Source organism: Rutilus rutilus (genome assembly GCF_951802725.1).
Source record: "Rutilus rutilus genome assembly, chromosome: 14".
Taxonomy (NCBI): domain Eukaryota; kingdom Metazoa; phylum Chordata; class Actinopteri; order Cypriniformes; family Leuciscidae; genus Rutilus; species Rutilus rutilus.
In genome coordinates, this window is record NC_140219.1 from 23,651,135 (window position 1) to 23,666,588 (window position 15,454).

The 15,454-nt window shown below is 40.9% G+C and overlaps 1 protein-coding gene across 1 annotated transcript in view; it reads left to right on the forward strand.

Moving 5' to 3' along the window:
* Positions 1–15,454, forward strand: part of LOC311303289 (uncharacterized protein) — a 114,610-nt gene that overhangs the window by 97,221 nt on the left and 1,935 nt on the right. The window contains exon 6 of the mRNA XM_084429693.1: positions 7,635–7,762. Coding sequence (XP_084285819.1) covers positions 7,635–7,710 — 76 coding nt within the window. The 3' untranslated portion in view covers positions 7,711–7,762. The remainder of the gene's footprint in view (positions 1–7,634; positions 7,763–15,454) is intronic.

Here is a 15,454-nt window from a genome sequence, read left to right on the forward strand (position 1 = left end):
TGCGATTTCGGATGCAGCCACAGTCCGAAAGTTTCTTAGTTTGAAGAACATAATAATCTAAAGAATAATCTAAAGAACCCTTTTCCGCTATAAAGAACCTTTTGTACAGTGGAAAATGTCCATGGATGTTAAAGGTTCTTTATTGAAATATAGAAGCCAAAACCTTTTATTTTTAAGTGTAGAGGGGCTTATTTAATAGTGATTTAAATGAATAAATACTATCTCTTTTTTTAAAGTAAAAAGCATAATCACCCAATTTCCTGGGTTCAAACCTTTAAGAACAGAGCATGGAGCTGGTAGTCTCCAACACGCCTACAACAATAAACATTGCCTTCTGCAGCTATACTTTAAAGCCAGTCCCAGGAGCAGCGCTCCGATAATTCTCTGTAATGAATGAAGGACACAGTCTTGAGGTCGTCATTAATGGGAAACTTTGGTTGAAGTCAGAGATCAGCTATGGTATGCGGCCGTAGCGTTCGTGTGCATTCCCTGGCTCGAGCGCTCAGTGAAGTTCTGGGCGGTTTTGTCGCAATATCTGATGCCGGCTTTGTAACAAAGACTGTTTTCAGATGAAGTCTTTCCCACTGTGGGCTGAGAACCACGGGTCACACCATGCTCTATATCTCGGAGAGGTGTGGAAATATAGTTAGCTTTTGTTTAAAGACATAATCATGCTTTTCAGTTGAAGAGAAAGAAGAAAGGAAAACGTGGTGGGAGAGTTTGAGAAAGCCAAGTATACAGTATAGCCATAGTTCACTAGTAAGTGAATGAGTAGTCATTTAACAGACTTAAGCGCAAAGGTGATAGCTCATGGGATTGAAACTCTCTGTTAAGTTAAGTTACGAACTTACTGTATATATTCAACCACTGGGCCACACCTCATCAGTATCATTTTCAGTGTTTAATTTTTATTCAGGGTGGTCTTTTGAATCAGTGTATTCCTGAGTGACACGCGTTTGTACATGAATGTTGACTACCACCCGCCCTGGTCAGATTGAGTTAACTGATTGTCAATACTAACTCTGACCTCATTGACCCCTGTCAAATGAGTCGCAGGCTGCAGGAGCGTCGTCAATCATCTACACAGGTCAATAACTCTCTGCAGACACACTTAACAGATACAGTACAAACAGCATTGGAATATACAGTTCTGCTCACAAGTTTACATACGTCTTGCAGAATATGCAAGATGCTAGTATATATATATATATATATATATATTTAAAACAAAAAAAATTATTAGCACTGCCCTTCAGAAGCTATACTTATGATAATCATGTCAACGTAAACTTATGAGCAGGACTGTAATACAATTATGTCATGAGATGGCTTAATGGTAACGTTACTTGTAAATTTTACACTATAATATTTATATAATATAATAATATAACATGTTGTCATCTAACACTCACTGACAAATTAATCGTAATAATTTAATAACACTTGAATGTAATTTTTAGCAAATTTTACATTGAATATGTACACTGTACAAATAATAATGTTGTGATTTATAATTTAGACAAAATGGTATACAGTTTTAAAACTGCCATTTATTATTATTGGCCATAACATGTAAATAAGTATTATTTGTATCTTCATTGAAATTGTAATGGTAAAATGGCAATTGGGTCCATGATACATTTTGAGAACTTTGTACATATAGCCTACTTATGTTGCATTCAAAAATAATGTAACATTACTTTTCATAAAAATTAGCTATGTAATATTATTCGTTCTTTTTTTATGGACAATATTGTAATGCGTTACTTTAAATTGTAATATTCCCCAACTCTGCGTGCAAATGCAAGCTTTTTTTGTGAACATTTTTGTGGAGCATGTTTTCCCCTGATGTTCTTACAGTGATGTCTATGGTGTTAGACAGTGTTTGAATGCTCATCACATCACTGTCATGTGCACCGTCACACTCTGATGGATGAATGATAGGTACAGGTAGGCAACACTCATTTCTTCAGGTAGGGCTTTTTAGAGGTAAGAAAAAGGACTAACAAGGATTGAGCGAGAAGGATGGATTTGTACGTCGGCAGCGTGTTTCTCTCCCACCGACCTGCCTCTGCAACGCGTGGCAAGGTGACTCTTGATTTAATTGCTGAAATCATCCAGCCCTCGGTTTTTTAACGGGAAGGAGGAGAAAAAAAAATGGACAGGCAGCGTTCCAGGAATGAATTGATTTTCTCGTATGCTTTTCTACCTTAATGTCCTCTATTTGAAAATGGCTATGCACGCTTTGAGGGCAGGTTCTCCATCTCTTATATCGCCCTCACATTTCCACAGTTTTACAGGCTACAGCATGCAGGAGTCAGCATCCGCCTTTAGCCAGCATCCTCCACCTTTTATAGAGGGGCCATCTGGATAATATGGTTAAGATGGTTCCTCCAGCTAACGAGAGTCTATGTTGCACCTTATTAAACCAGACACAATATCTCCGTCTGCCTTTATGGCTTTAGTCATGCCCTCCTACTGTTCACCAGACATGCTGCGCCAGTCATGTTAACCTCGAGAAGCGTCAAGCTAGGGTGATGTCGTAGATTCCCTCATCATATGCATGTTTGAATCCTTCTGCGAAAACATGCCTGATGAGCTCTATATCATCATGACGTGCTTGTGTCAGCGGGGTACGTTTCCCATTAGAACAGGTGCTGTATGAGCAGTGGATTCATGGGAAATGGCTTGCACACATTCATTCCATTGACATTTGTTATTCATAGCAGATAGAGAGGCCGTATGGCATCTGCACATGTAGTGCACACAATACTTCATTACCTGAAACCGAGGTATCATTAAGAGAGCGGCGCGTCCTGTACGGTAAACCATCAGATACGTGGACACTCAGATTTTTACCCCTTTGTGGGAGGCTCTCATCTGTGTGCTAATAAAAGCCTTTCTATTTCATGTTCCTGTACCCAGATTGTCACTCTGACCGCGCGTGGGTTTGAATTATGTCCGAGAGGGCGAGGTTCAGTCGCTGCCCGCTTTACAAGCTTCTGCGCCTAGCAGACGAGACTCTGCAGAAGGCAGATCTCAGCTTTTCATGTGCACTGCTGGTGCTGAAACACACACTACACATGATCAGTGCACGGTGTGGTGTGAATGACACAGATCCCACGATAGCCAATCAAAAGTTTGCTTGCTCTGGGAATCACTTTCTCAGGACACCCCTCCAAACCGAGGCTGTCCTTCTGTTCAATTAGGCTAGACAATATGAGACCAGATCAATTTAGACAATAAGACCAGATGAAATGAGACAAAATGAGAAAGAGGAAGAAAGTTAGACTGAAGGAGAAGACAAAATATGATAGAAGATACAAAGTGAGATGAGAGAAGAAGTGAGACAAAGACGGGATGAAATGAGACAACAAAGTGAGACAAGTCTGAATGAGATGAGACACAGTGAAACAAAACCAGTAGAGACAAGAAGACGCAAGGCATCAGCAGTGTAATACAGACACAACTCCTCAAACCACACTTGATTAGGTCACGTACTGTACATCTGTTACGACTATAGACTGAATATGAGATTCATATTTTGAAGCTCTGATCAAGCATCGTCCTGGCTGTGACGGTCAGTTCTAAGTCATTTGCTGTGTTAGTTATCGAGCGTGAATGAAATACGGCCATGCGGCTGCTGGTTAGCGTCACCGACTCTGACAGATTAATAGTCTAGTGAAGGGAAGGAAGACCCATATCTGTTTCTTTCTCCCGTTCACTCCAGATGGGACACTGGCAGGACGAGAGCTCTAAAGTGCCAATATGGCTCATGACTGAGATGATTAAAGGCCAATGTAATTAGAGCAGGGAAATTAAAACTGGGACTTTCATTACCCAACACTACCATGTCCCACCTCTCCAAACAATCACCAAACATGCGGATATTCACAGACATACCACACGCTCGCAAATGTACTTTCAAGACAGCTATTCGCCCTTGACTATATTCAGTATTATCATTGTTCAAAATCTATGGCACATAACCACAATGACTTCCTCTAGAGATCAACGTCACATGTTCAGATAGTACAGACAGTTATGGCTCTGAAACCTGATTGAATGAGCTGTGTTTGAATTCTATATATAATGTGCCAAGTATTCATAATATCACCTGCTGTTTGGCAGTTCACTGTATTACTTGCCAGTGGAATTTTCTATATTGTGATTATTATTAATCAAGAAATTAACCGTGAAGAAATAGCTTTTTGTTTTTGAAGTGCTTTTCACCGTTCCATTCAAAATCCAGAAGGCTTTAGGGGAGAGTGGGGTGAGTTGTGCCAGTTTTTACTCAAAGTGACTTTAAAGTGAGGCCATGGCAGTAATGCCTTCAACTTAAGGATGTACATATATTTCAGGATGTGGTGCATCCCTGAGAACAATAACTTTGGATCTGAAATAAATTGTTTCAGAAATATAGCTCTTGGAAAAAAAGTGGTCTCATGGCACAACTTGCCCCTGGTGCGGGGGAAGTTGTGCCTTTGGGGGAATACATTGGGGGTAAATTGTGCCAGTGATTTCTGAAGTAAAACAGAACATTTTAATGTTATGAACCATACTGCTATATGAAAGCAAGATAAATTCAATACAAAATTACTAATTTAAGGTTTATTTAGATATTGTCACCCTGGAATACCATAGCATGCGTTTTTCCTACTATGGTCAATTGCATAGGGATTTTGTATTGAACATAACTCTGGATCACAGTGTCATAGAGACAAGGGGGCGGGCTCATTTTACTCAGACGACCAATAAGTCTCTCAGGATCATTGTGAAGCTATGAAGCTACGCCCTAGCAACCATTTAGAGCACCATAGCAACACAATATATGATATTTGTGAATCATTTCAGGCAAAAAGGCTTTGGCAAAGGGCCTGTTGACATAGCGCTGTCTGTCAATTATGTAACATATAAGAATAAAGTGACTAGGTTAATTTCTAAACATCCTATTGTGACATAGGCCACTTAAAAATGGAATAAAACTTCTCTTTAATAACATAGTGCAACCTCAAAACAGAAATCAGTGTTAGCTAAATTAAACAAATAACAGGCAGGCCTAAGTCAAACAATGATGAGGCATGCCCATCTCCTCACTTGTCAAGATTATCCCCTCTGAGAATGTTGGTCTAGGTGGTCTGGATCTGGCACAACTTAACCCAGGCCCTTTGGCACAAATCACCCCGGACCCACAAGATTGAAAAACTAGCATGATCCAGCAGTTAAGAGCTAACATCATGCTAACTGTATAGACTCATTGTGTAGCCTACTAAAGCACTAAAACATGTGTGAAATGTTTTCAAACTTGTCTATAATTGTTCAGACACTACAATCAAAAAACCTTAATCATAGAAATTTTACTTTGAAAGGGAAAAAAATGTTTTTTGCACTAAAATATGCTTAACTCTCATGCCATGTGTCTCTCTTCTTTGGAGGATGAGTAAAAGTGATTGCTTTTCAAAATGATGTGGTCACATGACCAATTTCTTCTATGGTTTTCCAGAAACAAGGGTGGAACTACTTCCCCCCCTGGCACAAATCACCCCACTCTCCCCTAATCAGTCACTGAGTGTAGAAAAATTATAGTCCAAGGCACTACTTGTAATATAAATGCTAAAAAGCCATTCTTTTAAAGCATTTATATAAAAAGATGTGCCTTGTGCAATAAACGACAGCTTATCGTGAAATAATGACTTAAAAAAAGTCTTTCTGCTGAGTTGTCCTCGGGCTGTACGCAAAAACAATCAAACCAGTGCACCCTGATTTATGAACAAATGACTATAATGAGCTGCTTCTTTTTAGTGTAGCCTAATTCTTGAACAGATGAGCCAATACTTTTAATGAATGGTTCAAAAAGTCGAGTAAGTGCTTTGAATCAGGTTGACAAATCCTTCACTGTATTGAATTTATCAGAGTGTTTAATGAATCAACCTCTGACTCTCTTAATGAACTAGTTATTTTCAGTGATGTCAAGTTTTGTGTCGGCATCATTACAGACTCATTAAAGATACATATTTGCTTCAGGTTTTATGTTTTTGTAAAAATAATTATATTTTATTTATGTGTGTACATATATAATTTACAGTATATAACATAATTGTTGTTCAAGCTAGCCATTTTATAAAAATCAATAAGCCAAAGAGGCTGTATGTTTCAGTGATTCCGCTATGATTAAGAGTCGTTGTAACACATGAGGCAAATGTAACACATTCACAGTTTTACTCTCAAGGCAAGTGTCTCTTTAAAGTCTTCATATATTTGGATGAAAAAATAGATGATATAAAAGACAAACATTTAAAGGGATAGTTTCCAAAAATGAAAATTACCCCATGATTTACTCACCCTCAAGCCATCCTAGGTGTATATGACGTTCTTCTTTCAGACGAATACAATCAGAATTATATTAAAAAATGTCCTGGCTCTTCCAAGCTTTATAATGAGAGTCAATGGGTAATTTTTTTTGGAAGTCCATCAAAGCGCATCCATCCATTATAAAAGTGCTCGACACGGCTCTGGTGGGTTTATAAAGGCCTTCTGAAGTGATTTTAATATAACTCCGATTGTATTCGTCTGAAAGAAGAGTGTAGTATACAGCTAGGATGGCTTCAGGGTGAGTAAATCATGGGCTAATTTTCATTTTTGGGTGAACTATCAACTTTTGCATCTAAAGAATATTTAATTTTCACAGTGATAGTTAATGCATCTGCTGTGGGTGGATGCCATACAGTCTGTCCCATCAGCAATTATGGAGACAGATGCATGTCTTTTAGAAACGAGGGATGGATCGCCAGAGATGCTCTGTTCTTCTTTATTACCCATCTCTAAAGACGCAAAGGCACAGTGTCTGTCATGGGTCAAATGTCACAGCAGCCCTGTTTGCTGAACAAATGACTTAAGAAAAGCGCTTAGATTCCTTGTTCTTTATTCAAGTCTCTTTCAGATCCATCTCTTTTAAGAATGCAGAGAGGGAGGGGTAAATAGGCAGAAGGAGGGGCGGATAGCAAAGTCTGCAAATTAAAGTAAAAGGAAAAAGAAGCAAAAAGGAAGAAGTGCCCCTCGCGTCTGCTCGTCCAGCTCCATGACCCCAGCTGATTTACGAACCCCTTCCTTTAATGAAATTGTTTCTTTGACAGAGCCGGTAAAAGCTTGTAATGGATTGGCTGCTCTAATGTAATGAAATTACTCCCATTCTGACTTAAAAAAAAAAAAAAAGAAGAAGAAGAAGATGGGGGGGGGGGGGCAGACGAGCGGGTTGGGGGGAGAAAATGCAATTAATATTTACAGAGAACTGACAGACGGGGTGGGCTGTGCATTATAGCCAGCCTCCCATTCTCTCTCTCTCTCTCTCTCTCTCTCTCTCTCTTACCTCTCTTTGCCCCCACACTCTCAGCAGTGTGGCAAAAAAGAGAGGACGAGATAGGAGGAGGTTATAGCCAGACAGGCCACTTTTAGCCAGCTGGTCCTTTATCCCGACTGCGGTGAGGAGAGAAGAGTAGATATGAGATGCCCGTGTGTGTGTGTGTTAGTGTGTCTACCTCCCTCCCCGCAGCCCCCACCTCTCCTCCTCCTCCCTCCCCTCAGCCCCCACCCGCTCGTCTGCAGACCTGCCGCTGACTTCTGTCTCTCATCTGCAGGCAACTGGACAGCAACCACATCAGCTGCATCGAAGATGGAGCCTTCCGAGCCCTGCGCGATTTGGAGATACTGTAAGTCCCCCTCCCGCCTCCTCTGCGGGGTTCTCTCCTCTCTCCTCACCTCTGCTGTCCCTTTCCTCTAACTCTGTCTGTGTGTTTCTTGATTGTTCTTGAAGGACAAACTGTGTTGCGTTGTGGACCTGTGGCGCATAGTCTGGTGTCACCCCGTCCGGTCCGACACTGTGGCGTTTAGCATGCAACCGCCCGTGCGACAGCTAAAGTTGCTCGTTTGTCACTGTGCTGCATCGTTGCCGTTAGAAAAAGTGTTCTGACTTTTCTTGGTGCACCTTACCATTAAAACCACCGCCGTGCCGTGTGTTTTCTGTCTAGAATGTCTGTAGAATTGCATTGTCTACTTTAAACCGGGTGTTAGACTCACTTTGACGCTGAGATCTCTCTTCTGTTGCCTGCTGGGAAGACTTCTCTGGCTCTCTGCGTTCACCTTCATCACTCACATCCTTAATCTCAGAACAGGTTTAGTCAGAGTTCATAGCAAATTCTTTGATAGCACTGGATTTGATGTGTTTGTGAGTGAGTTTATTTTTATTCCTTGGGTATACCCCGAATTGTCCCAGAGAGGATGTGAGGCAGGAAGCGGGACATACGGAGGGGGGGTCTAACCGCCGCATCTCCATCAAGCCAATTGGCAGGGCGCTAAGTGCCAACCTCATCCTCCAAATGAGCGCCGCTCACTGGGGACCCGGAGTAAAGCCACCCCCGCCATTAATTCCTGGCTCCAGAGGACATGGCAGTTACATCATTGTTAGGCAGGTTTTTCGGCATTGTTAGCAAGGTGTACAGGTGGTGAAGGGAGAGTCAAAGAAGGAAAAATAGTAACATCTTTCATCTTATGCCCCGTGTCATCTTCTCGTGACCAGAGCAGAAAATGACCTTATAAAACAGGAGCTCGGGAGCAGGAAAGTGTGAGTAAGTCGGGAATCAATTTTCATGAATAATACAGAACCTCCCTAGATTCTACCAAAGACCTTTGCAAGCCAAGGAGAGCAGTGGTACATAAATGCACATCACTTCCCTGCTGATTGAGGCATCTCTCCACCACTCTGGAGAAGATGAAACACAGTTCTGCAAATGACACTGTATCATGGCTAAATATCCCCATGCGCTGTAATCAAGCTCAACCTTACACCATACATCCATGTTCTCCAGTAGCAGATTCAAAATTCTGCTAACTGACCATTACGGCTGTGCAATAGGGCCAGTTTGTAAGAATATGACACATCTAGGTAATTGATGGCAAAATTAAGGAATGGCTTGTGGTTTAGGTGCAATGATTTAGCCACAAGTGATAATGCTTTGAGTCTCAATGTGAGGATAATAATTTCTAGCATGAGTTATTTTACAACCCAGACTTACCTTTGTCTTATGGCTGATCTTTCTGAATGGCAGATGGAGATATATCTCATTTATCACCAAAGAGTATCAATGAGATTATCGTGAGGTCATAAAATTAATCCGTAAAAGGGATTTTACAGGTAAAGCATCTTATATATTTAGGTTAGTGGTGGAGTTTTAAGTGTTGTGCTTTCAGAAATGTCCATGGATTATACAATAGACACGTTCAAGCACAGCAGTTTATGTTTGAAACAGTGTTGGATTATAGGAATTCAGGGCAAGCATGTGTATTTTTTTTAATGTAGATTAGTTAGTATATATATGTGACATCTGGAGAAATAAATGAAAGAACGAAAGATAAACACTTAAAAAATGTGATGTTAATGTGTGTTTTTGCAATTCATAACACACTTGAGGTGTAATTTAAGAGTCATATTAAATGCATTGTTTGAGTGAGAGGCCAACCGAATCTTTTCATCTCAATGATCGTTAAAGGCCTATTAAAATAGATGGTGCACTGCGACATAATTGAGAGATTTGAGCGTCCTTTTCCATCATTCGCTGTTGGGTTTCGTGATCACTGTAGTATTTTTGTGATCACTATAAACAGCGACTAAAAAACTTGCAAAGCAGGGAGCTATTTAAACACTTCCATCGGGTTTCGAAATGGTGATCAGAGTGGAGATTAGACAGAGCAGTTCGCGGCTAACCCTCCTCCACAACTAAATGACTGCCAGTGATTTAACGCCTGCCAAACTACACAGAATTAATGATCGGCCCTTTCTGCTGATGAATTGTAATTTATATTTAACATAACTGTGCTAATGACTGAACTAATGACTTCAAAGCTATCTCGGACATTTTCTCACATAGGACGTGACTTGCATCCCAATGAGCTGAAGGAAGTGCGGTAGGCAGCACATTGATGTGTTCTCCATCTGCAGAGCACCTAAACCTGCCTAATAAGAAGCACCCCCTTGATTATTTTCCATTTATAACTTAGGTACTGCTTGCGCTTGCGCTTGCTCTCATTCTAAATTCCGATCACCTTAAATATACACCTAATCATGCCAGTTTATCTTTCCATTCTCGCTTTAAATGTATATGTGAGATAGACGGTGCATTATAAGGTGTCCACCTTACCTTTGTTTTATTAGATTCATGAAATTCAAGTTGGTGCATAACTAAGAACATTGGTAGTGTTTCTCATTTCTAGTTTCAAATCAAATTTTATATATAATATTTAAATGAGGTTCCATGTGGTGTGAGAAAAACTGAATATTTTTCACGGGTATATGCCTCAAACTCAATTTTCATTCATTCACCATAGTCAAATATACAGAACATTTTTATTTGCTTAAGTGAGTTGAAAAATAGTTAATAAGATTCCTTAGCCAAGTAATTCCGGTGAAATGAAAAACCGCTGTTTTAAAATAATGAATAAAGACATGGTCTAAGTGTTAAATAAACTTTAAACCTTTCTTACAATAAGGAGGACAAAAAACTAAAACTATAATTCAAAATATGTATATTCAGCATAAGTATGACCAGATATAAACATTCATAAAGCCAAAGAAAGCATAAAGATTGTTCAACTGGTCAAATATCCAAACGGATATATTTTTCAGCAGGGTTACGGTGAGCATATTTTGTTCTGATATCTGTTTTTATTGTGTTAAGAACACTATGAGAAAGTCTCATGTAATCTGTTTCACATTATGCTAAGAGCAATGTGTATGCGCTCCAATGCTTGTTTTTGTCTTTAAACACTTTGCTCTTTTGTGGAATCTTTCATAATATGTTATTATCGTCCTTCCGGGCTATTTTGTAAAATGTGGTTTAAATGTGAGAAGGGAATTTTTAGTATTGTGAAAAAGAGCATTTTGGAAACTCCCCATATACCCCACTCAGTTTTGTCTACACACACCACAGCACTCTCACAAGCGCTGGAGCCTCTGCATATTTTATAACCACTTTTGTACAGAAAATTCTGGCTCTGAATCAAATGTCAAATCATGTGCATTTTTTTGCCCCGCTGTGTCATTTTTTATGAGCAGGGAAGTGCTGAGACATTTCCATGCCATCTCCTGAAGGTGACTTTCCTTCCCACCATGCATTGATAAGAAGGCCCAAATTTTCGCATTACCACTGTCCTGTCCTCCTGCCAAATGCTGTCATTTGTCAATGTGTGCACGGCACATTTTTCCCGACAGCTTGGCACAGACCTTGCTGGTCGAACTAAAGTGAGTTTAGCATGATAGCATGGGCACCGTGCCCCAAAGGGACGTCTTTGCAGCTCACCAGGCCTGGTCGATACGCACCACTCGGTACTATGGCCTCAACAAAGGCATCTTCTCCATTTAAAACCACAGATGTACTTCTAATCATAAGTGCCGTTTAATGAGTGTTTCACATTTTTATTTAAAGAGACTAGCTTGTTGTACTATGGCATGCCACGAAATACCAACCAGGGTAAACCTTCTGTGTATTTGCTGTGTGTTGTCAGATTAAATGTTGATTGTGTAAGGGAGCGTGAGGAGGCGGATTATTAATCCTGGGTAGAAAATGGCATTGGAAATATGCTGATTTGAAGAGGCTTTTGCATTTCTGTGGTTACGTTGACGTCCCAGGATTGTTTTAGGGGAGGCAAGTGGGCGTTTAATCGAAACCTAAATATATTACGAATGAAAAATCGTGTATTTCATATGGAAGGTTTGAGAAATATAATTTTCTTATGGTTAGGGCTTATGGTTTGGCAGTTTTCTACCTTTATAATGTCATTTTCTCAAAGAAAGACCTTTTGAATGTTCCTCTTGGCAACGATAACACCGAGCTTTGCTCTTTTCGGCCCCTGCCGCCCCTTATCCTAATCATTTCTAACCCCTGTGCTCCTGTAAAAAACATTAGCTCTTCTCAGGTTTAACAAATGTCCTCTAGCTGGTGCAGTTGGTCCCACTTTGGGAGCTCGGGACTGTAGATTCCCTTGAATCAGATATTCCATGCTTCTTTAATTTCTAACACGAGTTGGCCTCCCTTTGGACAAATCAGTCTTACTTCTGCAGGGCCTGATTGAAAGGTTGTCTTTAGTCAATAGATGAGTCTTTATGTGACAGACAACAGGCAGGCGGAGGGAGAAAGGGCAAGCTGATGGCTAAATGAGAGGATGGATTAGGGGAGTGGAGGGGGAGAGAGCTGTCATTAGCTCACAAACAGCACTTTCGAGCACAGGAAATTGCCTTGCCACCAGACATGGCCCCATTGCGTTATCTTTGTGTGGTCTACGCCAAAGCTCGGGGAGATGGGGAGGGGGCGGGCTGGAAATCGTGCTTTTCAGCAGTCGGACCCTTGCGCACAATTAATCATTCGCTCCTGGATGGCCAGAGAGAGGAGGGAGGCCGACGGAACAGCTTAGATTCAATCTGTCCTCATTTGCGCTATAATGGCCTCATCAATGGCAGGGGAATCGTGTCTGTTTTCGGTGTTGTACCCGTTCTTTTCGCCTCTCCTCCCGTCCTTTGCTCCATCGAGGGATGGAGAGCTCTTTCTCTCCTTTCAGAAGAGGCAAAGGGTTGGTTTATGCAGGCATAAAGCTTCCCCTTTTTTGTTATGTTTTTTGTCTCTTTTTTTTAAATAAGCCTCCACTTGGACACAAACCACATGAATGCGATTATGAGCAGAGAGCATGTTATTTCTCTGTTTATTCTCATTGGGTTTATTTGAATTAGCGGAATAACATCTGATTGTGGCTTTGTGCTGAAGCTGAACTTACGAAGCTAAGCTAAACAATGGCAAAAATTGCCATCCTACGCACACGAATTCCATCACACTGCAACAAGTGGAGCCCAAGCGCTCATAATGAAATTACGCTCCATCTGGAGGCACTTTATTCATTTGTTTTGACTCGAGGGCCCGACACAGGGATGCCCTTTAAATGGTTGCTCGGATGGACGCTTGCATTGCGAACTCACAATTGTGCTGCAGTAGCGATAATAGTTTCCCATGGAACCATGACAACATCACAGACACGTTGGCTCACATCTAGTTTCCAAGTCATATATAGACATGGTTGTGTACTCCCTACTCTATACACTTGCACTCGGTTTCACACCACATGAAAGAAAATATGGATTGAGAAGATAAAAAAAAGTTGAGCACAACACCATCATCTAGCACATTTAGGTTTTTAAGAATGCAATTTAGAATAAGCATCAGTTACCAGGACAGTTACTTTCTGAGAAGTACACACTCACTGCTTCAATCCTGTCATGTCAAATAACATATGTCTTTGCCTCCTGATTTCTCAGGAAAAGTCAGATGCCGGGAGCACTTCACTTATTTCCCTGCAGTCCCCTGCATCCACCAAAACAACCTCTCTCTTATTTTCTTATTTCAAAATGTCCTGGCTCTGAAAATGCTGCCGTCTTTTAGGAGTGAAGTATCCAGAGACCCTCTCCAAGTCCCTCTAATGAAGGCCCGAAGAAAGCCTGAGAGCACTTAAGACCCCACTGTTAAGCTTTTTGCAACTGTGGGAAAGCTTTCTTGACATAGAAAAGAGAAGTAAAAAGAAAACGTGCCCCTCTGAGACGGTCTGAAGACTAAGCGTTGTGAGCAATTAACAGCTGCCTGGTTCTATTGACGCCTGCATCAATAGAGCTTTAAATAAAATCATAAAGTTACACAGTCAAGCTGTACAGTTCGGTATTTGTCAGGTCCCGCATTGATTTCATTTCATTTTAGCTTGGATGCACTTTCTCAGGAGTCATTGTGGATGTGGTCATTAACCCTGCAGCACGTTGATTTTGCTTAACACATTTTTGATTTATGGTCAATTACAAGGCAACACAGGCAGAATGACTTTATATTGCTGGTGATGAAGACAAAGGAATTTTAGAGACTCAAGGTGATCTTCAATTATCACAAGTGGCTTTAGCAAGAGTTGCTCATGCCGCGCTGTTATTTGCTGAGATCCCACGCTGCAGCAGTGGGCGGCCCTCTGCACTGCAGAAGGCTGGATATAGGGAAGACTGACAGTCTTGTATAAGACAGCAAAATGGGCTCTACTTTAAGGCCATTGGTCTAGTGTTCATTGTTTCTTGTAGAAAAGCTTAACTCAGCCAGAGCCAGAGATGTCCATATACATAAACAGGTGCAGTCTATCCACTGAGACACACGAAGGTCATCGCTCTGGGGCATGGAACATGTCAGGTTTAAGCTGACTTAACGTGACTGTGACGCCCAGTCCAGCTCCAGCTTTTTCAAATTACAATTGCATGAAGGAAATCTATATGAGATTATTTTTACTCAGGGCTTCTAATCCTGGACACCGGATGGCTGAAATATGAATGAGCGAGCGAGCACTACCACAGCAAGCACAAGCTGTTCGGCGCTCTCTGTGGATCCTCCTCCCTTCTTTAACAGTCCTTCTTCAGTTCTCAGTCTTTTCTTCATTTTGTTCACTGTTCGTTTCTTCACTTGCATCACCTAACTTTGGAGGATGCTCCCAGAAGAGAGTGAATGAAGGTTTCACAGATACATGTAGGAGTGAATCCTTCCTGAGCAAATTGCATTTTCCCTTGGTGATGGTTTGGTATTACAGGCTTTTACCAGGGCGTTCCTCCCTTAGGCTTGCCCAGAGCTTCTTCTATTTACATCTCTACAGAGCAGCAGAGAACAGCAATGAAACCTCTGAGCCACAGCGGCCTTGACAAGAGGTTCGCTTTCTGGTGCGGATTTGGTCAACTCCTCACAAGGGTGATTCCTTCACCCTGTGTGTAATTTGTGTGGAATTTTTTTGTGTGTCTATGTGTAGAATAACAATAATTTTCCATTCCATTTAGTTAGTTTTCTTCTTTCCCTCACTCATAATAAAGTGTTCCACCACAGATCTGAGCCAAAATCAATATTCAGATATCATTTAAAGTCCCACAAGAATGTTATATTTTAGAGGGATTAGTTTCCCTCTGATTTGTGCTGTTTTATAGTACCCACATTCAAGAAATGGACCCAGGTTGGGATATTTCCAGTGGTCTGAATTGTAAATCTGATCACTCAAATGGTAAATAATGTAAATAGCTTGTTTGTTTACCACAGTGTTTAGACAGAACTACCTCGCCTTGAATAAAAAGCAAGACCAGCAGCCGGTCTGATCAGTTGAGAATATTTGGTTTTCATTAGCTCAAACAGTAGAGCATGCCGTTGGCAAATAGGTCAATGTTCAATTTCCAGGGAATGCATGAAGAAAATAAAGTATAACATGAATGCAATGTAAGTCACTTTAGATAAAGAGTCTGCCAAATGCATAAATGTAAATGTAAAATGTAAATCATGGAGGGGCCTTTAGGGTATTCACTCCAAAACTGTCTGTCATTAAACCTTTCATTAGAAGGAACACTCAGACCCCAAACCCG